Here is a 24,699-nt window from a genome sequence, read left to right as displayed (position 1 = left end):
TGTATATCCCAGCATCAAATGATTCTTACCGTACACTGAGGGCACTAGTATGAGTAACCACAGTAAGTTTCAGGCATGTGACACTTTCCTAGTCAGAGTTAGCAAGGGGTGCATTTCATGGCAAGAAGGAATACAACAAGCCTGTCGTGAAATGCACCCCCCTCTATTTTCTGTTCTGTATATCCCAGCATCAAATGATTCATACTGTACACTGAGGGCACTAGTATGAGTAACCACAGTAAGTTTCAGGCATGTGACACTTTCCTAGTCAGAGTTAGCAGGGGGTGCATTTCATGGCAAGAAGGAATACAACAAGCCTGTCGTGAAATGCACCCCCCTCTATTGTCTGTTCTGTATATCCCAGCATCAAATGATTCTTACTGTACACTGAGGGCACTAGTATGAGTAAGCACAGTAAGTTTTTAGGCATGTAACACTTTCCTAGTCAGGGTTAGCAGGGGGTGCATTAACCCTGTCGTGAAATGTACCCCCCTTTATTGTCTGTTCTGTATATCCCAGCATCAAATGATTCTTTCCGTACACTGAGGGCACTAGTATGAGTAACCACAGTAAGTTTCAGGCATGTGACACTTTCCTAGTCAGAGTTAGCAAGGGGTGCATTTCATGGCAAGAAGGAATACAACAAGCCTGTCGTGAAATGCACCCCCCTCTATTGTCTGTTCTGTATATCCCAGCATCAAATGATTCATACTGTACACTGAGGGCACTAGTATGAGTAACCACAGTAAGTTTCAGGCATGTGACACTTTCCTAGTCAGAGTTAGCAGGGGGTGCATTTCATGGCAAGAAGGAATACAACAAGCCTGTCGTGAAATTCACCCCCCTCTATTGTCTGTTCTGTATATCCCAGCATCAAATGATTCTTACTGTACACTGAGGGCACAAGTATGAGTAAGCACAGTAAGTTTCAGGCATGTGACACTTTCCTAGTCAGGGTTAGCAGGGGGTGCATTTCATGGCAAGAAGGAATACCACAAGCCTGTCGTGAAATGCCCCAAACTTGGTCTGGTCTACTCATCAGAGTCCCCTCTACGGGCGTGTTTTGGATTGGATTTTTTTTTTAATTGACCATATTTGACTTCCCTTTTTGTCCGGCCCATAACTCTGCCTAGAAAGGCCCTACATGCCCCAAACTTGGTCTGGTCTGCTCATCAGAGTCCCCTCTACGGGCGTGTTTTGGATTGGATTTTGAGATTTTTGACCATATTTGTCTTCCCTTTTTGTCCGGCCCATAAATCCGCCAAGGAAGGCCGAGTTATGGGTTAGGGTTAGTGTGGCGCATGATGCGGCTTTGCCAATGTTTTCTGCATCGCCTATACAATATAAAAATGTACCTGACGCAAAAAAACTCAAGGCTATGCAGAGAGTCTGAAGCACAGTTAAAGTTTCAAGTAGCTTTATTGTCAATTTCTTCACATGTCAAGACAAAAAGGAATCGATATGACGTTTCCCACTCTCCCACAGTGAAACATATAAAAAGCACAGGCACAACAGATAAGACAAGACATTTCCTAAAACATAGCGTTACATATTCACATACAGCAGCATAAGCTCATAATAAAGAATAAAGCTTGCTGCGGCGTGTGATATTTGCAATGTGGCCCGAGAAGGTCTTGCAAATAAATGAGTCCTTGTCGGCTGAATCGATATCGCTCAAACAAGAACTCATCCGTGTGAAATAAAGGATCTTGGCGATCGCGAAGAACTCTATTGGTATGGAAAGCTAATCGAACTATAATATAGCTCCTTGGTCAACTGGGTCTCTCAAAAAGGGAGCTGCCATGTTATTTTCCGGGGGTGTGGCAAGCTTATCCAGCTACACTTACGTTAGCCTGCTCTGGAGCAGCTTAGTGCTAATTGATATGTTACTATGGTGATTTATCGAAAGTTGCTTCCACGAACCAAAAAGAGGGGCGTTTTTTTTATCTTAGCCTGAAATTTAGCTCGCTAAAACGCTTAACGAGCTACGACAAATACCCCCCAGTACAACAGTTCACTTGCTTCATCAAATAAAAGAGAAAAAAAACAAAAGAACAAAAAACATTAAAAAAAGGAAGAGTGGGGTGTCTGATAGGGTTAGGTATGTGTGGGATGTCCCTGTGGTAGTGAAGGCAAATCGCTACAAAACATTAACATATGCTTGCTACAGAACAGAGTATAATGATTAAAAGTCTACACTTTTATACATTGTTTATTTTATGAAGAAAAATATTCATTTGAGGATTAAAATTAAGCATTTTAATTTAATAAAATAGTGACAGTATTGAACAGATTTCTAGCAGAATGTAACAAGGAGTTACGCATTTCTTTTTATGTACAGTAATACCTTAATGTTTTAGGTAACTGGGTATAAATGGGCCTCCACAGCCTGAAGAAAAAAAGTTTGACTGACGTTGTATTGCTCTTTCACCTGGACACAACTGCAGTGAAGATCCAGGGGAACCACCGAGATGTTATGGGGCCTATGATTAGAGGAGACCAACCTTCCTATGTGAATCTGCCTTCTCCCACATGAAAGCTAAGGTCAGCCCCACCATGACATGATCAGCCGGTATGAGACTAAAGGTTAGTAGTTATCCTTACTACCTTCAGCTACTACACTGCTGATGAGTCCCTAGCAGCCTCCTTCCAATGCCAAAGAAGAAAACGAACCCCCCACCTTTCTGAAATGGAAAATATATTAACCGAATAAAGTCGCTTTTAGGCAAATCATGAGAGTTAAATGCAAAAAAGTAGATCTCATGTAAAAACTCCTGTGTTAGAAGCTCTGTAGTGTCTGTGTATGTGTACCTGTATCAGTTCTCCACCTGGTCAGGTTGCAGGTAGTTGGAGCAGTCTGAGATTTTCTTCACCTGATTCACACTCAAACTCTCAGAACACATCGGACACACAGTCTCTGTTTCCAACAGCCTACACAATAAACACAGAAAAACACAAATATTGAGATAGCTGAATGATAGAATGTGGCTTATTGAATCATAAACTTTAATCTATACGTATTTGTATGGATGTGTCTATTCTTTTGTGTTTTACTCACAAGATGAACTGGGAGTAGAGAGCAGGGAACTCACAGTGAGGACACACTGACCAGTCTTCCTTGATCATGTGACGACCCTGACATGAAGTAAGCACACGATGAGAAAGTTATTATCTCCAAGTGTAGCTATGCACAGGAAGGGTGTAGCTATGCAGTAGGGCAGGTTGTATGTGCTTACTGTAGCTATGCAGTAGGGCAGGTTGTATGTGCTTACTGTAGCTATGCAGTAGGGCAGGTTGTTCTTGCAGGAGATACACAGCAACTCATTCTGGGGCAGTTGGAAGCCACAAGAGGGGCACGGAGTGTTCTCCTCATCCACCTCTGAGGTATCTGGACGACTGGAGGGGAAGGGGGGTGGGGTTTTTAATAAAAGGTCTTCAGCTCACAGATTGTCATCCACATCCAACCTAAACCCTCCAACAGGTATGACAGTGTGCTCACCGAACCATGGCCTCTATCTTCTTTCTGTACTTGGGGTCGATCTTGTTGCGGTACTCTGGTCTCATCAGCATGGCAGCAAAGCTGAAGGCAGAGTTCCTCAGACCGGCACGGTGACACTCGATCACTGCCGACGTCAGGATGGGCACAATGTCTGCAAACACAAACACTCCTGATCACACACTGATGACCACACACTGTTACATCACATAAGATGTGGAGAGAAAGGGTTAGGGTTAGAAAGAAAGGGTGTGTCTCTCTGGAGAGGGTCACGGATATGTGCTTTGTCTCTGACAAAAAATCGTACTTTTAATTTTAATTAACGTACTTTAAGTTACTGAACTTTTTGAAAGGATGCAGAGGCTCACTGCCCGCATTGTAGATCACAGGGTTAGGGTTAATCCTAACCTTAACCCAAAGAAAAAGTTTGCAGCGACTCAAGTGTCACGTATTTACCATGAGACACATGTATTTAAACCAGTTAACCTTGCTCACACGCCGCACCTTGTTAAGGGATTGTACCGCTATAAACAATTAATGGACGAGGCGCATGCATACTGACCCTTACAAGAAAGAAGTATACTTCAAGTTTAATTTGTATTTTAAGTATACTTAAGTATAAAAAGTATACTATTATCATGGTACTTAAAGTATACTAGCAGTGTACTTATTTATATACTATTGTTGTACTAAGTAAACTGAATTGGCCCAATATTTAGGTCATTTAGTACACTTTAAAGTACACTTAGTGTATTTGAAGTTTACTTTTGAATACTTTAAAGTAGCCTGTGTAGAGCACTTTTAGTTTATGAAGTATACTTAGTAAAGTACTTCAAAACATACCGTTGAATACTCTGGCATGTCAATAGCCGTACCGAGTTACACAGAGTTAAATGCCAGTTATACAGAGTTAAATGCCAGAGAAAATGCCACCAGAAACACCACAAAGGCCGTGACTTGATGACCAAGGACAAATGTGGGTTGTGAGGTTAGTAGAGAGTAACTTACGAGAGGGGAACTTGCTGATGTTGTTAGACACTCTGATGAGCATGCGAGCCCCCTTAAGGTGGTCTCCTCTCTTTACATGGACCTGTAACAACAACTACTACCATGACTCACACAGCCCCATGTCCTCCACACAACCATCACAACAGTGTGTATCAGCATGTGTGTATCAGCATGACTGTGTATCAGCAACAGAGTGTGTGTCTGTGTGTGACCAGACCTTGACCAGTATGTAGGAGTGCAGTATCATCAGGTTGGTGTTCATCTCAGCTGGGATCTTGATCTCCTGAGTCTTCAGCTCTGTGTACATGCTGAACAGCACGTCATGGGCATGGCGGTAGTTCCCTTAAACAAACACACAATGTTCACACAACTATTTCTGAGGGTGAATGACCCCACAAAGGTCAGTTGACCATTTCGGAAGGTCAATTTCTGGAGTTTTATCACCTGGGGGGGAAGGAGCTTTGGGACATCAGGTTCTGGGGCTGTGTTGTTTCAACTGGCATCGTAATGTCTTAGGAGAATGTGACTGAAGTTTATATTGATTGGTTGTTGGTTAGAATGTCCAGATGTAGGTACTATATGAGACTGGGTGGTTAGTGTTAGGATGTGTATTCAATTTGGGATCACTAGGCTGGACGACACCTAGCGATATGATAAGAGCTCTGGATAAGAGCGTCTGCTAAATGACTAAATTATATGTGTCCTGCAGAAGATCGATCACAGAGCGCTCTGTTTGATAATGTACCGTACATAATAAATAATTGGTATTAATCCGGCATCTTCACTGTTCAAGTACACAGTGTCATCAGAATTTCCCCCACATAGGTCGGGGCTAGCTGCTGTGGGTTAGGGTTAGCTAATCTGTCGTCTACCTGCAGACTGCTCCTCGCGGGCGATGATGATAGCGGTGCGGGCCGCCTCCCTGTACTGCTGCAGGGCCATGTAAAGGCGGAACAGGTACTTGGCATCCTGGGAAAGGGGGCAGGCCATGATGTGGGGTCAGCCAATCAAATTGCATTTCAAAGAGTGGAATTCCCAACATTCTAAAATGGCTCACCCCCTCCCCTTCATCATATCTCCTTTAACTGTGTAGAACAGTAAGGTTGAATAAAAATGGACATGGAAACAGACTAGAAACACAAACCAGAGAAGAGAGGGATGAAGGTGAGAAATTGAGTGAGTCAGATTGATTAAATATGAAGATCAGGTGGAGAATTATTTATTACCTTTGGCATGCCATCACTCTCTCCCATGAGGTAGTCTATCAGCTGGTTTGTCAAGGAGTCCTCTTTAGCCTGCCCCACCTTCACACACACATAGTAAGCATTCTTCTCACACACAAACTTCCTTAGCAAATATGATACAAAGATATTGGTATTACTCACAGTCTCAATAGCCATCTCTATGGCCAGGTTATCATCAGAGTTGGGACACTTGAGAAAATGCTTTAGGGCCTGAGAGAGAGAGACACTTTGACTTTAAAGATATCTTTATTGGGAAGTTAGAACTGCCAGCTAACCAAGCAGTTTCACCACACCACCCATCTCCAATCAAACTAAGTAAAAAAAAAAAAAAAAAAAAAAAAAAAAAAAAAAAAAAACCTGAGAGAAACAGAGAGAGACACAGAGAGAGAGACATCGAGAGTGGTGTGGAGTGTTTAGGAGTGTGTGTGGAGTGTTTAGGCAGCCCATACTCGGCTGTACTGGCCACACTTCTGGAAGAACCTGCCAGCCTGCAGGTGTGTCTTCTCCCCCTCAAAGTAGAGAGCAATGCTTTGATAGTCCTCCTGGGTCGCCTCTGAGCCTACCACACACAGACTCAAGACTTTAGACTCAACACTATACACTTACCACACACACTCAACACTATACACCTACCACACACACTCAACACTATGCACGTACCACACACACTGAACACTATACACGTACCACACACACTCAACACTATGCACCTATCACACACACTCAACACTATGCACCTACCACACAACCTCAACACTATACACCTACCACACACACTCAACACTATACACCTACCACACACACTCAACACTATACACCTACCACACACACACTCAACACTATGCACCTACCACATACACTCAACACTATGCACCTACCACACACACTCAACACTATGCACCTACCACACACACTCAACACTATACACCTACCACACACAGTACACTCAACACTATGCACATACCACACAACCTCTACACTATAAACGTACCACACACACTCAACACTATACACCTACCACACACAGACTCAACCCTTTCGACTCAACACTTTAAACCTACTACAGACTCAACACTAGAGACTCAACACGTCTAGATGTCAGCTATGATGTCAGCACACATACACCTATGATGTCAGCACACACACACCTATGATGACAGCACACACACACCTATGATGTCAGCACACACACACACCTATGATGTCAGCACACACACACACCTATGATGTCAGCACACACCTATGATGTCAGCACACACACACCTATGATGTCAGCATACACACACCTATGATGTCAGCACACACACACCTATGATGTCAGCATACAGCTCCATCTGCCTGTGCTGCTGTGCAAGCTGGAAAGCCTCGTCGTTGCAGTGGGACAGGACCAAGAACTGGATGGCTGAGCCATAGTCATTCAAACGCAGGAAAAACCTGTGAACTCACACATGCACGCACGTACACACTCTAATTGCATGTGTACCATTACGAGATGTTGTGTTAGGTCCCATGCTGCTCCATGCACCTCACCTGGCAACCATCTTGGCTCCATCGATGCTCTCCGTTTCCCTGACAATGCGCACGGCATCCTCAGGGCTGTTGAGGTGTTCCAGAAGCACCCGGATCAGGTTGTCCCAGTCCCTGGCACTTTCATAAGCCTGCGCTGCCTCCTGGTACCTGTGGCAGCATTGAGGTCAAGTGGCCCTCAGAGACAAAACACGAATAACGGTATGGCACACACACACACACACACACACACACACACACACACAGAGGTTACCCCTAAACCTAACCCTAACCTGCCGTCCACCTCCTTGGCCTTAGCATACTGTAGGTGGATCTTGGGAGACGAGACCTGAGGAAGCAGCTCTCCTACCTTCGCCCTGAGAGAAAGGAAGGGGGGGAGCGGAAGAGAAAGAGACAGAAGGGAAGGGGGGGAGGGAGGGAAAGAAGAGGGGTGAAAAGAGAGAAAAGAAGAGGGAGAGAAAATAAACAGCTAAAAAGCGATGCAAACGTCATAACCATGTTCAGATTTCAAATGTGTGTGTGCATGTGCGTGTCCAGCCTCCTCTCTGTGTTTGTGTTTTAGCTGCAGAACGGCAGACAGGGGAGGAGCCATGGTTTAGTCTAAAACGTGAGTAGGGCCCTGATTTATTTTGACAAGAAACAAACTTCTATGCCAACCCTGCAAACAAGGTTAACTCTCTTTACTATTTAGTGAAACAGTTCCCTCACCAGTTCTTGCAGCGGATGTAGACAGAAGCTGCCTTGTCATAGTACAGGCCTTTCTCATAGAGCTGCGCTGCCTCGGAGAACTGCTGCAGGAACACACCGACACACTGTTATACCCAGACACCCACACACTGTTATTCCCAGACACACACACACACACACAGTTATACCCAGACACACACACACTGTTATACCCAGACACCCACACACTGTTATTCCCAGACACACACACACACACAGTTATACCCAGACACACACACACTGTTATATCCAGACACCCACACACTGTTATTCCCAGACACAAACACTGTTATTCCCAGACACACACAGACACACTGTTATTCCCAGACACAAACACTGTTATTCCCAGACACCCACACACTGTTATACCCAGACACACACACACACACACACACAGTTATACCCAGACACACACACACACAGTTATACCCAGACACCCACACAATGTTATACCCAGACACCCACACACTTATTCCCAGACACACACAGACACACTGTTATTCCCAGACACACACACTGTTATTCCCAGACACAAACACTGTTATTCCCAGACACACACAGACACACTGTTATACCAAGACACACACACTGTTATACCCAGACACAATGTTATACCCAGACACACACACTTATTCCCAGACACACACACACTGTTATTCCCAGACACACACACTGTTATACCCAGCAGAGAACAGAGGGATGCGAGACAATAAGAAGACAGATGAATAGATAGAACAGAAGACACCATGCTGTCCAAAATGGATTTATACCTTCATGCTGTCCACAATGGATATAAACCTTCATGCTGTCCACGATGGATATATACCTTTAGGCTTTCCAGGATGAATGTAGATACTCTGTTCTATACTAATATATATATATACCTTCATGCTCTCCAGGATGGCTCCACAGTCCTTCTTCAAAGTTCTGCTGGGGTGCTGGATGGCTAGCCCCGCCCCTTTCCTTATGTCACCCATACGGATGGACATCCTGGCCACGCCCCCCTGGCACGCCTCATTGTGCTCCTGGAACTGGGGAAATGGGTGTGGGTGGTATGTGTGTGTGTGTGTGGGAGGGGGTTATGGCCTCAACCTGATCTCCATCTGGTCTGGTCTCCCCTAGGTCATGTCTCCTACCTGTGTGGTGTCCCTAGGTCATGTGTCCTACCTGTGTGGTCTCCCCTAGGTCATGTCTCCTACCTGTGTGGTCTCCCCTAGATCATGTCTCCTACCTATGTGGTCTCCCTAGGTCATGTCTCCTACCTGTGTGGTCTCCCCTAGGTCATGTGTCCTACCTGTGTGGTCTCCCCTAGGTCATGTGTCCTACCTGTGTGGTCTCCCCTAGGTCATGTCTTCTACCTGTGTAGTCTCCCCTAGGTCATGTCTCCTACCTGTGTAATCTCCCCTAGGTCATGTCTCCTACCTGTGTGGTCTCCCCTAGGTCATGTCTCCTACCTGTGTGGTCTCCCCTAGGTCATGTCTCCTACCTGTGTAATCTCCCCTAGGTCATGTCTCCTACCTGTGTGGTCTCCCCTAGGTCATGTCTCCTACCTGTGTGGTCTCCCCTAGGTCATGTCTCCTACCTGTGTGGTGTCCCTAGGTCATGTGTCCTACCTGTGTGGTCTCCCCTAGGTCATGTCTCCTACCTGTGTGGTCTCCCCTAGATCATGTCTCCTACCTATGTGGTCTCCCTAGGTCATGTCTCCTACCTGTGTGGTCTCCCCTAGGTCATGTGTCCTACCTGTGTGGTCTCCCCTAGGTCATGTGTCCTACCTGTGTGGTCTCCCCTAGGTCATGTGTCCTACCTGTGGGGTCTCCCCTAGGTCATGTGTCCTACCTGTGTGGTCTCCCCTAGGTCATGTCTTCTACCTGTGTAATCTCCCCTAGGTCATGTCTCCTACCTGTGTGGTCTCCCCTAGGTCATGTCTCCTACCTGTGTGGTCTCCCCTAGGTCATGTCTCCTACCTGTGTAATCTCCCCTAGGTCATGTCTCCTACCTGTGTGGTCTCCCCTAGGTCATGTCTCCTACCTGTGTGGTCTCCCCTAGGTCATGTCTCCTACCTGTGTGGTCTCCCCTAGGTCATGTCTTCTACCTGTGTGGTCTCCCCTAGGTCATGTGTCCTACCTGTGTGGTCTTCCCTAGGTCATGTGTCCTACCTGTGTGGTCTCCCCTAGGTCATGTGTCCTACCTGTGTGGTCTCCCCTAGGTCATGTGTCCTACCTGTGTGGTCTCCCCTAGGTTGTGTGTCCTACCTGTGTGTTGAGGGTCAAGCCTTTTTCATAGTGGGCCAGCGCGCTCACATACTCCCCTCTGCACAGGACACAGCACAGGGTCGCAGTTACAGGAGTGTGTGTGCTGTGTGTGTGTGTAGTGTGTATGCATGTGTGTGTGTGTAGTGTGTATGACCTACATGAACTCCAGCTGGACTGCGTACTCCTTAGAAATGAAGGGGATCTGGTCCTGAGCCAGTCTCCTGGCCAGCATCAGAGCGCTGTCCCAGTGCTGCAGGTCTCTCCTCATCTGCACACACACAGCATGCTGGTAACACTGGCCTGCCACTCACACACACACAGCATGCTGGTAACACTGGCCTGCCACTCACACACACACACAGCATGCTGGTAACACTGGCCTGCCACTCACACACACACACACAGCATGCTGGTAACACTGGCCTGCCACACACACAGCATGCTGGTAACACTGGCCTGCCACTCACACTGGCCTGCCACTCACACACACACAGCATGCTGGTAACACTGGCCTGCCACTCACACACACACAGCATGCTGGTAACACTGGCCTGCCACTCACACACACACACAGCATGCTGGTAACACTGGCCTGCCACTCACACACACACACACAGCATGCTGGTAACACTGGCCTGCCACACACACACACACACACACACACACACACACACACACTCACACTCACACACACACACACACACACACACACAGGTAACACTGGCCTGCCACTCACACACACACACACACACACACACACACAGCATGCTGGCAACACTGGCCTGCCAATCAGACACACACACACACACACACACAGCATACTGGCAACACTGGCCTGCCACTCACACACACACAGCATGCTGGTAACACTGGCCTGCCACTCACACACACACACACACACACACACACACACACACAGCATGCTGGCAACACTGGCCTGCCACTCACACACACACAGAATGCTGGTAACACTGGCCTGCCACTCACACACACACACACACACACACACACACACACACACACAGCATGCTGGCAACACTGGCCTGCCACTCACACACACAGCATGCTAGTAACACAAACCTCCAAGTGCTCTGTGTGTGTGTGTTTGTGTGATGTGTAAGTGTGTGTTTGTGTGGTGTGTATGTGTGTTACCTCCAGGGCAGCGATAGGGCAGGAGGAGGACAGGTAAAGGTCCTGGGCTCTGTTGTATTCATTCAGGAACATGGCCAGGTGACCCGCCAGTAGATTCCTGTCCTCTATCCCCTGAGAGACAGAGACCAATATGTATATGTATGTGTATCTGTGTATATGTGTGTATGTGTATGTGTATGTGTGTGTATGTGTATGTGTATGTGTGTGTGTGTACCTGGATGTCCTCCAGGGACATCACCATGCCAATGTTGGAGCTCATGCGGTAGACTCTTCCAGCAAGCTGCAGCTCCATGTGGACAAGACAGGCGCGGCCCATATCCCCCCAGCCCTCCACAGAGCCCAGCGCCCTGCACAGCTCCCACGCCTCAGGGAGCCTGAGCACACACACACACAGGTAAACACACACACACACAGAGCACACACACAGAGGTAAACACACACACACAGAGCACACACACACACAGGTAAACACACACACACAGAGCACACACACACACAGAGCACACACACACACAGAGCACACACACAGAGGTAAACACACACACACAGAGCACACACACACACACACACACACACACACAGGTAAACACACACACACAGAGCACACACACACACGGAGCACACACACACACACAGAGCACACACACACACAGAGGTAAACACACACACACACACACACGCACACACACACACACACAGAGGTAAACACACACGCACACACACACAGAGGTAAACACACACACACAGAGGTAAACACACAAACACAGAGGTAAACACACACACACACACACGCAAACACACACACACACACACACAGAGGTAAACACACACACACACAGAGGTAAACACACACACACAGAGCACACACACAGAGCACACACACACAGAGCACACACACACAGAGCACACACACACACAGAGCACACACACACAGAGCACACACACAGAGGTAAACACACACACACACAGAGGTAAACACACACACACACAGAGGTAAACACACACACACAGAGGTAAACACACACACACACAGAGGTAAACACACACACACACAGAGGTAAACACACACACACACAGAGGTAAACACACACACACAGAGGTAAACACACACACACAGAGGTAAACACACACACAACGTTCAGGACAGTATCTCACCTCTTAAGCTGGAGTGCCTGTGTAAGCTGTTTGCGTAGCTCCTCCACGGTGTGTGTGTGTGTGAGGAAGGTGTGTGTGCTCAGAGCCACGGTGCTGGTCTGCCCACTCTGAGTCTGACACACCAGCTCTCCGTTGTACAGCAGCAAGGGCTTCTGGGAGAAGGGCAGCTTGGTGTTCCCAACCAACTCCACCTGGGGACCTGGGGGGAGGGAGGAGGGGGGGAGAGGGATGGGGTGGGAGGAGGAGGTGGAGGAGAGAAGAGGAGAGTTTAAGAAAAAAAAAAGGTTTATACAGGTGTTGGGGAATTTTTGTATTTTCTTAACTTTCTTGTCCAGCAAATCTCCTGTGTATGCTGACGATCCTACCGTAAATGGTGTTCTTGTGGAAAGCATATGTGTAGGCTTTGTCGTCGTCATAGGCAACAAAAACTCCTCTGTCGGCGGGCCAGTTCTCCCAGAGGAGCCCGGTGATGCTGGGGGGGAAACCAGCAATATCCTGCAGGTCCTCCTGCTAGGGTTAGGGTTAGTTAGGGTAAGAGTTAACAGCTGGGCTACCTACAGCAGGCCAGCTAGACTAGAGCTATGGCCTAAAATGTATATCAGGGTATAATTTTGAAGTACGGACGGTAATGGTATGACAATATATTTGTTTTTCAAAAGAATTATAGTCAGCTAGTCTACCGCACTTGAACAGATTTGGATGGAGTATGGCAGGTGTGTCGCATGAGTTAACTTTTTCCAACTTTTGCCAGAGGTGGCACCACTGGTCCAAAAGTGGTGGGGCAAAAGTTGGGACATATCGGCGTTTTCGGTATCCATCTGCACTGACTTGTTTTTTAACACAATCTATGCTGGATGGCGATAGCAGTAATGAGTTGTTGAGAGGGGGGGGGATGCTCTGCCCCTGGGCCCGGGTTGACTGTTGCTAGGAGATCACTGTGACTGACAGGTGCCTCACTTGTTGCAGTCAGCGTTTGAAGTGTATTATAGTCAACAGAATAATCAGGCTGAAATTTGGCGAAGTATTGTATAAACTTTTTTTCCGTTGCAAAAGTCTTTTTTCATTTTTAATAGCAGATACATTAAATGCGCTCAATACTCCACTGAGTCAAAAGTGGTGGGGTGGGGCAAATGCATGCTCGCCACGTGTGTGTGAGCGTGTGAGCGTGTGTGAGCGTGTGTGAGCGTGTGTGTGGTTCCTCACACTGGTGGGACAGAGCAGGAAGCCGTCACTCTTATCGTCGATGACGACGAGTCGGGTCCCGTTGGGGTCTGGGAACACCCTCCTCACGGCCACGCTGAGAGAGAACCTGCTGACCACCTGCCAGCCCTCCAGCAGCACACACACCACCATCCCTGCCTGCCGTCACACACATGAAGACAAGGGCAGACTTCAGGGCTGATGGCTTTGAGGTCAGCAGAAGGTGAAGGGTCGCGCCCCTTACATCAGTGCTGTAGAAGAGGAAGTCATTGGTGAGGGCGTGGCTGAGGATGCGACCTGGGATGTCTTTGTCAGGAAACAGCCTAGTCTGTCTCTGCTCCTCCTGCTCCTCCCCCTCGATCTGCACACACACACAGCATTATTACAGCCTTGGCATAATAATGTACACACACACACTCCTCACCATGTGTGATAATGTAGACACACACACTCCTCACCATGTGTAATAATGTAGACACACACACTCCTCACCATGTGTGATAATGTAGACACACACACTCCTCACCATGAGTGATAATGTAGACACACACACTCCTCACCATGTGTAATAATGTAGACACACACACTCCTCACCATGTGTGATAATGTAGACACACACACTCCTCACCATGTGTGATAATGTAGACACACACACTCCTCACCATGTGTAATAATGTAGACACACACACTCCTCACCATGTGTGATAATGTAGACACACACACTCCTCACCATGTGTAATAATGTAGACACACACACACACTCCTCACCATGTGTAATAATGTAGACACACACACCTCACCATGTGTGATAATGTAGACACACACACACTCCTCACCATGTGTGATAATGTAGACACACACACTCCTCACCATGTGTAATAATGTAGACACACACTCCTCACCATGTGTGATAATGTAGACACACACACTCCTCACCATGTGTAATAATGTAGACACACACACTCCTCACCATGTGTAATAATGTAGACACACACACTCCTCACCATGTGTAATAATGTAGACACACACTCCTCACCATGTGTGATAATGTAGACACACACTCCTCACCATGTGTGATAATGTAGACACACACACTCCTCACCATGTGTAATAATGTAGACACACACACTCCTCACCATGTGTAATAATGTAGACACACACACTCCTCACCATGTGCAGCTGCACTTTGCCATCCAGAAGAGCAGCAGCGTAGTCAGAGTTGAGACACATGCTACCTATCGTCCCCAGGTACTCTACATCCTTCATCTTCTGTACACCTGGAGCACACACACATATATACTGTCCTTCATCTTCTGTACACCTGGAGCACACACACATATATACTGTCCTTCATCTTCTGTACACCTGGAGCACACATACATATATACTGTCCTTCATCTTCTGTACACCTGGAGCACACACACATATATACTGTCCTTCATCTTCTGTACACCTGGAGCACACACACATATATACTGTCCTTCATCTTCTGTACACCTGGAGCACACACACATATATACTGTCCTTCATCTTCTGTACACCTGGAGCACACACACATATATACTGTCCTTCATCTTCTGTACACCTGGAGCACACACACACATACATATATACTGTCCTTCATCTTCTGTACACCTGGAGCACACACACACATACATATATATACTGTCCTTCATCTTCTGTACACCTGGAGCACACACACATATATACTGTCCTTCATCTTCTGTACACCTGGAGCACACACACACATATATACACTGTCCTTCATCTTCTGTACACCTGGAGCACACACACACACCTCTGTCTCCCAGGCTGTAGAACCAGGCTCGGTTGTTCATCCCAACAGCGAGGTGGTCTGGGCCCACGGCGATGAAGCTGGGCTCCACCTCCACTGCTATGACAACAGGTGCTTCCTGAAACACACACTTAGTCAAATGATCCTTCGTCTGCCTGCTGGTTTTGAAAACACATTTTGAATAAACCTAATCCAAGTAGAATTTCCTTCCTTATCTTTCTGGAGCCAGAGAAAGACTACCTCATGCTGTCCCAGATTTACTGACAGGTTTGGAATCTTCTGAAAGCACTAATACATATAATCTGGGTTAGGGTGTGGGGGATGGTAGGGGATGGTAACCAGGGTGAAGGGGGCAGTAACCAGGGGTTAGGTTTAGGCCGCCCCCAACCCACATGAACCTAAAGGCAGACTGCAAGTCCCACCACCCTCTGAAGGCATGGCAGATGTGTGTGTGTGTGTGTGTGCGAGTGCTGGGCTGTGTGTGTGTGTTTGCTGGGCTGTGTGTGTGTGTGCTGGGCTGTGTGTGTGTGTGCTGGGCTGTGTGTGTTTGTGTGTGCGCGCGCGAGTGCTCACCCCCTCCACCTGGTTGGAGACGGTGACCTCCAGCAGGGAGGTGAGGTAGGCCAGGCGTGTGCCCCAGCTGGCCCCCAGGATGGGCAGGCGTGTCAGGAACACGTGCAGGGTGCCCCTCTGGGTGGAGACAGCCAGCAGCTGTCCATCATCTGTCCAGCTCAGCTGGTCAAGACCTGGGGGGGGGGGGGGGGGGGGTGAAGGGGAGGTGGAGAGGGGGAGTGAAGAGGGGACAGAACAGGGGGGGGGAGAGTGTAGAATAATCAAGGTGAGGGGGTGAGAGAGTGAGGGTTGGAGTTAGGGTTATTAAGGTGACGGTTATTAGGTTAAGGGTTTTTAGGGTTCTTCTTTGTAATTATAAAAACTTCTCACCTTTGGTCTCATCGTCCAGGTTAACAATGGCGTGCATCTCCTTCAGCTCAGACAGGTCGTGGATTTTGATGCTGCAGGTTCAGGAGTAGGGGTAGTACACGTGCGTACACACATTCAAGTAACACACTTCTACAGTATAATCTACCCCGTGCAGGCCCTCTACACATGGTGACTTAAGTGATATTCACAAAGTGACTTAAGTGATGAATCACTCAGTGATCAAACACTCACGCCATTTACATTTCTAATCTTTTGGAATCCATTTCACACACTTCAGAGCAAAACAACCCCTTCATAGTCTCATAGGTGAATAAACATACTTCTCAGCTGAGGCAGGCACGGACAGTGTGTTTGGTGCAGGGTTAATTGTAGGGTTAGGGGTCAAGGTTACCTGTTGTCTCCACAGGAGGCAGCCTTGTTGAGTGTGGGGGAGATGGCCACGCTAGTCAGGCTGTCCTTGTGGTTGTGGGCCTGGAACAGCTCCTGGCCGATCTCCTTGATGTGGGTGGAAATAACCACGAAGTAGCCCTGGGAGAAGCCAATCATGATGTAGCCATCTCCATACCTGGGAGGGGGGGGGTCATGTATTTATATACGACTGGGTTCAGTACTAGAGCATCTTGTGTATTTATATAGGACTGGGTTCAGTACTAGAGTAGGTGCGGGCGTGCAGCAGGTAGACTGGGTTCAGTACTAGAGTAGGTGCGGGCATGCAGCAGGTAGACTGAGTTCAGTTCTAGAGTAGGTGAGGGCATGCAGCAGGTAGACTGGGTTCAGTACTAGAGTAGGTGCGGGCGTGCAACAGGTAGACTGAGTTCAGTACTAGAGTAGGTGAGGGCATGCAGCAGGTAGACTGGGTTCAGTACTAGAGTTGGTGAGGGCATGCAGCAGGTATAGGCAGTACTAGAGTGGGTGAGGGCGTGCAGCAGGTAGACTGGGTTCAGTACTAGAGTAGGTGCGGGCGTGCAGCAGGTAGACTGGGTTCAGTACTAGAGTAGGTGAGGGCGTGCAGCAGGTAGACTGGGTTCAGTACTAGAGTAGGTGCGGGCGTGCAGCAGGTAGACTGGGTTCAGTACTAGAGTAGGTGAGGGCGTGCTGCAGGTAGACTGGGTTTAGTACTAGAGTTGGTGAGGGCATGCAGCAGGTAGACTTGGTTCAGTACTAGAGTTGGTGAGGGCATGCAGCAGGTATAGGTAGTACTAGAGTAGGTGAGGGCATGCAGCAGGTATAGGTAGTACTAGAGTAGGTGAGGGCATGCAGCAGGTAGACTGGGTTCAGTACTAGAGTAGGTGAGGGCGTGCAGCAGGGATAAGTAGTACTAGAGTAGGTGAGGGCATGCAGCAGGTAGACTGGGTTCAATACTAGAGTAGGTGAGGGCATGCAGCAGGTATAGGTAGTACTAGAGTAGGTGAGGGCATGCAGCAGGTAGACTGGGTTCAGTACTAGAGTAGGTGAGGGCACGCAGCAGGTAGACAGGGTTCAGTACTAGAGTAGGTGAGGGCATGCAGCAGGTAGACAGCGTTCAGTACTAGAGTAGGTGAGGGCGTGCAGCAGGTATAGGCAGTACCAGCGGTAGGATATGATGTGTCCGTAGCGTGGCTGGAAGGCCAGCTCGATGGGGTTATCTGGGTCGTTCAGGTTGTACAGGAACAGGGTCTTCTTCCCCACGGCAACACTCACCTGGAAACAGGTGCTTGGATGTAGTTGGATGTAGCAGGATGAAGGATATTAGAGCATGTCTTGTTAGATAAAAACATTCTTGAGGCTAGGACTAGACTAGTGCTAGTCCCATTCTAAAGTTGGTCTGTCAATCATTATGTAATCAATCCTTCTGCAGCTCTTATCTTGTGGGTCCAAACAACACTGGTCCTCTCTCTCCAACCCTAACCCTAACTGTTAGAACAGGGTGGAACCGTTAGAACAGGGTGGAACTGTTTCATTTAAGACATGAAACTACAAATATTTACTCATTCAGAACATACACACCTCTACGCACACACATCTACGCACATACATCTATGAACTAGAGTCCTACCGATTTATTGGCGGCCCGATATTATCGGCCGATACTAGGCATTTTCCAAACTAACGGTATCGGCATTTATAATGTCCAAGAATTGTTTTTTGGGCAAGAACAAAAGTGAACATACATTCAAGTATATATATATGAACATAAGATACTCTTGCAGTCAGATATCATATAAAGACAATATTGAAGTAAAATCAATAAAAAATTATATATACACAGAAATATATTTTATTTAAATTTTATTTTAGTCATTTAGCAGACGCTCTTATCCAGAGCGACTTACATTAAGTACAGGGACATTCCTCCCGAGGCAAGTAAGGTGAAGTGCCTTGCCCAAGGACACAACGTCATTTGGCACAGCCGGAGAATCGAACTGGCAACCTTCAGATTACTAGCCTGCTTCCCTAACCGCTGAGCCACCTGACTCCCCATATATACAGATAAATTAATATTTAAATATAGCTGCAAGCAGCAATGAGGTGGCCAAGCAGTCATATGACTGAGAAAACATTTTAGACATCCTTAGAACAAAGTTCCGAGTCCATATACCAAGTTTGGTGTGAATCCATCAAAGATTTGCTGAGATACGACCCAACTTCCTGTTTGATGGCTTAACTTCACATTTTAATTGGCTGTAACGGGAAAAGGTTTTTGAAAATCAAAAAACCATGTGAAGGGCGTTGTGAGGCTTGGTCTGAAGATAATCTCTGCCAAATTTGGTGAAGATTGGAAAACATTTGTAGGAGGAGTAGAGAAAACCAGTTTTTTCTGTAATTCAAAATGGGGGCCGAATCAATTCGGCTGATGATAATCACAAATTATCATGTGTCACACATGGGATGACCCAAGATATCAAAATGGCGGAAAATCTATATAACCGGAAATTGACATTGTCATAGGGTATGTTGAACTCGTCTTGATCCAGGGAATCCAACGGTACCTAATTTTTGAAAATCGGTCATACCGTTCGAAAGTTACGTGTGTAAACACAAGTCCAACTTTGACCCATTGGTGGCGCTAGAGTGCTTGAATGGGAGACATGAAACTTGGTGAGAATAAAGAGGGGCCTGTCCTTAATGAGTGTGCCAAATTTCACAAAAAGTGACCATACGGTTCTAGGGGCTGCCATAGACTCCAATGGGAGAGGAAGATGATTAATAATAATAATAATAAATATAGCTGCAAGCAGCGATGCGGGTTCCTCCGCAAAATGGCAAAATATTATAAACATGTACACTGTTGAATATCGAGAGTTGGACAACAAGAGAGCAAAACTACTTCATGTTTGTCCAACAACAGGCTGAATGGGTATTTGAACTCATGAGCATAAGGTTACAAGTTAGTCTCTCTATCCTCTCTGCTACACACCAACTGTTGAGGTTGTATGAATACAAAGGGCAGAATATTAGCTTTGGTCAGCTTTGGGACAAAGGTTAAGAAACGGTTGACATTTCAAGGTGAAATTGCATGAAATTGTGCAGTGGGGATGTGAGATAACCATTAGAGTTATCTCTACCATGCGTAGACTACAAGTAGCTAGCTACTATGGTGAACCTGGCTTGTTTTACAGTGGTTTACACAAGTCTCGCTAAACAGATGATCAGAGTGTTGTGATGGGCTCAAATAAACACACATTGCTATGTTTTTACAACCGGAGGATTGATCGGAAGACTAGAAACCGTTTTGTCAGAATAAAAAATAAAAAAACTATGCCTCTGACTGGTTTTGAACCTACCACCCTTTGCTTACCAGCACAACATCTCAGCCAATTGAGCCATTCCCAGACATGGATTACACAAAACTGGATAATAAAAAAAGCTGTTTCTCCAATGGCGAGCATTGTCAGATTTGGTCGAAGTTCAAACAGCTGTAATTCAGTAATATTTTGACATATCAAGGTGAAACTTTGCATGGTACTTCAGTGGCGTGTCACCTTAAAGCCTAAGTTTGAACCATCCTTCAAAAATACATTTGATTTAGTGACACAAACATATTGAGGCAATGTGGACATTTACATAAATACACCCCTTTCAGCCATTTTGTATTTGATTCAATTGCCTTAAGTAACATTTGTAAATACTTCAATGATACATATCTGTACAAAATTTCAAGTCAATTAAATCTTTGGTTCAAGAGAAGAGGAATTTTTAAGGTTTTCCAAAATTATCACTGTACAGGAAAATCCATCATGGCGCACCTTATGGGTCCTTGAGGCTTTTTTGTTCCTCATGAAAAATGAGGCATGCACACCAAGACTCAGAAGAATTGGAGCAATGGGGTGGGAATGCCATCACTTTTAAAATTGGACTTTTAGGCGTGGCCTGTGGCGCCCCCTATGGTCTGGTGTGGCCCATATTTGGTGTGGGGGTACCCACTAGGATGTAGTATCAATGTGCCAAATTAGAACATTTATGAGTTACTTTTTGAGATATTGGGGCGCAAGGAGAAGAAAAATAATAATAAGAATACCAACAATAACAATAGGTTCCCTCCTACCGGAGGAACCCTAATAAGAAAAGGTAGAAACACTTAAGTGGCTTCGCAGCTTTGCGGCTTCGCCACCAAAAATTAAATAAAAACTGAAAAAACACCCTTCAATGGTGAGTGTTGACACCCATAAGATGACACCCTTATGAGTGTTGGCGTTGCATAGTTTGTCCACCAGAGGGCACTCTACAACGTCCCTGTTCAAAGGACTTTAAGTTTCATATCTTAAGTTTGTATTTTTCTACATTTTATTTATCAGAACTTTAATGTATTTTGATGTTCCTCTATTCTGTTGTGACAATATGCATTAACAGATTATTTTAGTGAGGAGTCATAAATAACTAATGTTAGGGAAATCTGTTTATGTTATGCGTTTCTGGATATATCGGAATTTCAGATTTTTAAATCACCAAATATTCGTATCGGTATCGGCCTTAAAAATCCTTTATCAGTCGGGCTCTACTGAACACACATCTATGAACACACACTCACAGTGCTCTCCCCTGGGGACGACCTCTCATCCGTCTTCATCACAGAGAACTGGATATCCGCAGGGTCAGCTCGCACAGACATCTGGGAGAAGGAGGGTGGGACAGAAAAAGAAAGGTGTTGGCTGTAGTTATACTAAGTGTTAGTTATGTAAGTATGAATGGTGTTAGCTATTCCAGTATTGACCTGTCTGACTGTATCTCCTTCGTGGTTGCTAATGGTGATGGTGCGGTCTTCGCTGCCCAGAGCAAGCAGGTTCTGAGAACTCCAGCACCCACAGGTTATCCTCTTGGTGTGCTTACCTATTAGCATGTGTGTGTGTGTGTGTGTGTGTGTGGGGGGGGGGTGTGCGTGTAAGGGGTGTGTGGAGTGTGCATGTAGGGTGTGTGTGGGTATGAGGGAGGGAGGGTAAACGAGGAGAGAAAAACGTCAGATGTTTTGAGTATATTGATTGCTGTGGAAGACTACTATGTGTGTGATAAATGGGTTTGTGCATGCATGTTTGTATGTGTATATGCACACTTGTCTTTTTATGTGTATATGTGTGTGTAGGTGTATGTGTTTGTTACCCAGTACAGGGATCTTGCGTGACGTCTGTTGGTTATAGATGAGCAGGTTTCCTTTGGCTGTTCCAACAGCTAACAGGGGGCTCGTCTTCGACCACAGGATGAAGGACATCTGGTCTCTAAGGAAGAGCAGGTAAGAGAAATATGTCCCCAAAACATCCACCTTGACACACCAGGGTCCCCAACACATCCACCTTGACACACCAGGGTCCCCAACACATCCACCTTGACACACCAGGGTCCCCAACACATCCACCTTCACACACCAGGGTCCCCAACACATCCACCTTAACACACCAGGGTCCCCAACACATCCACCTTGACACACCAGGGTCCCCAACACATCCACCTTAACACACCAGGGTCCCCAACACATCCACCTTGACACACCAGGGGGCCCAACACATCAACCTTCACACACCAGGGTCCCCAACACATCCACCTTGACACACCAGGGTCCCCAACACATCAACCTTCACACACCAGGGTCCCCAACACATCCACCTTGACACACCAGGGTCCCCAACACATCAACCTTCACACACCAGGGTCCCCAACACATCCACCTTGACACACCAGGGTCCCCAACACATCCACCTTGACACACCAGGGTCCCCAACACATCAACCTTCACACACCAGGGTCCCCAACACATCCACCTTGACACACCAGGGTTCCCAACACATCCACCTTGACACACCAGGGTCCCCAACACATCCACCTTAACACACCAGGGTCCCCAACACATCCACCTTGACACACCAGGGTCCCCAACACATCAACCTTCACACACCAGGGTCCCCAACACATCCACCTTAACACACCAGGGTCCCCAACACATCCACCTTGACACACCAGGGTCCCCAACACATCCACCTTAACACACCAGGGTCCCCAACACATCCACCTTGACACACCAGGGTCCCCAACACATCCACCTTAACACACCAGGGTCCCCAACACATCCACCTTGACACACCAGGGTCCCCAACACATCAACCTTCACACACCAGGGGGCCAAAGCAGCCCTACAGTAGACACACCTCATGCCGCTGTCTATCTGGGAAGACTTGTTGACATTGGCATCCCACAGGTGGATGGAGCTTGACTTTTCAGCAATGACAGCCAAGGTGTCTCCATCTTTGTCCCAGTCCATGGCTATGCAGCGCCTGTGCTCAGCAGGTGTGGGGGGGGGGGGGTGTCAGTTGTGCCAGGCATGACATTTTGACAACATAGAGACAGTTTAATACGGTCATACTAACCCTGGGAGGGTAAGTTCATTCTTCTTGTGCCCGTGTCGATCATAGATCTTCACTGAGCTGTCAGGGCTGTGAGTGAGGAAGAGAGCATGTTGGTGTAGGTGGTAGACGCGTCAACAAAACGAAAATCAATCCCAGCAGCTGGAAGTATTTTGGACTTTATAAAACAGTACTCAATATACTAACTCACCCAGACACAGCAATGTAGTTCCCCAAAGTTTTCTGCCATTTGTATTGCAGGGTAGATCCGTGCCAACCTCTGTCTGCTAAGGTAAAGACACGCTACGGAAGGAAAGGAAAACATTCACTTTCCCTGGAGAATATTGGTTATTTGCAACAGGTGATCATGCAAAGCTACTCGAGCGTTTGCTATCAATCGCGTGTGGCTAACGTTGCTCTACTTACGCTAGCAACGCTTGCTAACAGATAGTTCGTCATTTCTCCGTTTTTAAGTCCCTTAGGAAAAAGGTTAACGGAAACGACATACAGTAAGCCATAACCAATCAAATGAACGTGTGGCTTACCTTCATTTTTTTATTTTATCCGCGAGATATATATTTTTCACTCAAGCATATCCGCCACAGTTGTGTACATGTCCCAGAATGCGTCACTCTACAGCGTCCGCATTAGCCAGGGCGATGTCATAGCAACAGCTAATGAGCAGTCCTGGGGCGTGGCGCAGTGCTGTCTTGTCACCGCCAGATGGATCCCGCTCGTGCCCACTGTTAACTGACATCTTGGACTACATGTCCCACAATAAGCCATAAGCACAATTAAAGCCTACAACAGTGGTGATCTCTGTCCTGTACAAATAAGGCCTGACAATGTCCATCCTGCCGGCATTGAGAGAAAGGAAGGTTTGTTCAAATGTTAGATTAAAAAAAGGGAGAATCAACAATGAAAATATTGCACATCGATCATTACAGAGCCATGTAATACATTCGTTTTTCCGTCTAGTCTTTATGGAGTAATTAGAAGTCGAATATATAGGAGAGTTGTACAATACATACTAAGGCCGACTGCAGTCCTGTTTTTATTCTTTAATCTGTGCTCCCTGCGTCTGACCTGCTTTCCTCAAAACTTTTCACCCACGTCAGCCCGCAGCCAATGGTCGCCAGTGCTGTGAGGACCCTTGGACCTGGCCGTCATGCTTCTAGCTGTTGGAACCATTTTAGAAACTTACTTTAGGTTTTTTCACCTTTACCATTTTTGAATAGCCTACTTTATAGAGCTTTTTAATCTCCTTCTGCCCATTGTAGTATGATGATATACCTTCCCCAATACTTGATGGATTTCACCAGTGTTACCGGCATCACAACCCGTTCATTTGAATCAGGTGTGCTGGAGCAGGGAAACATCTAAAACATGCAGG

General features: G+C 46.7%; 1 protein-coding gene across 1 annotated transcript; it reads right to left on the bottom strand.

Moving 5' to 3' along the window:
- Window positions 1–1,469: 1,469 nt before the first annotated feature.
- wdr19 (WD repeat domain 19) lies at window positions 1,470–23,953 on the bottom strand. Its single transcript, XM_067250031.1, has 37 exons — window positions 23,852–23,953; window positions 23,518–23,609; window positions 23,331–23,396; window positions 23,112–23,237; window positions 22,072–22,187; window positions 21,689–21,804; window positions 21,506–21,586; window positions 18,065–18,177; window positions 16,889–17,062; window positions 16,498–16,568; window positions 16,129–16,301; window positions 15,559–15,673; window positions 14,931–15,037; window positions 14,005–14,121; window positions 13,764–13,919; window positions 12,926–13,067; window positions 12,561–12,759; window positions 11,620–11,779; window positions 11,406–11,516; window positions 10,412–10,521; window positions 10,254–10,311; window positions 8,886–9,032; window positions 7,984–8,066; window positions 7,548–7,631; window positions 7,279–7,425; window positions 7,058–7,182; window positions 6,198–6,307; window positions 5,890–5,958; window positions 5,731–5,808; window positions 5,377–5,473; window positions 4,722–4,846; window positions 4,505–4,586; window positions 3,500–3,650; window positions 3,273–3,396; window positions 3,059–3,135; window positions 2,812–2,931; window positions 1,470–2,684 (listed from the first exon to the last, which is right to left on the bottom strand). The coding sequence occupies exons 1-36, from the start codon at window positions 23,855–23,857 to the stop codon at window positions 2,817–2,819; spliced, it is 4,023 nt and encodes a 1,340-aa protein (XP_067106132.1). The 5' UTR covers window positions 23,858–23,953; the 3' UTR covers window positions 1,470–2,684; window positions 2,812–2,816.
- Window positions 23,954–24,699: the final 746 nt, after the last annotated feature.

The sequence above is a fragment of the Osmerus mordax genome, chromosome 14, assembly GCF_038355195.1.
Source record: "Osmerus mordax isolate fOsmMor3 chromosome 14, fOsmMor3.pri, whole genome shotgun sequence".
Taxonomy (NCBI): domain Eukaryota; kingdom Metazoa; phylum Chordata; class Actinopteri; order Osmeriformes; family Osmeridae; genus Osmerus; species Osmerus mordax.
Note: the sequence above shows the minus strand (reverse complement) of the source record. Positions and strands in the feature narration are given on the sequence as shown.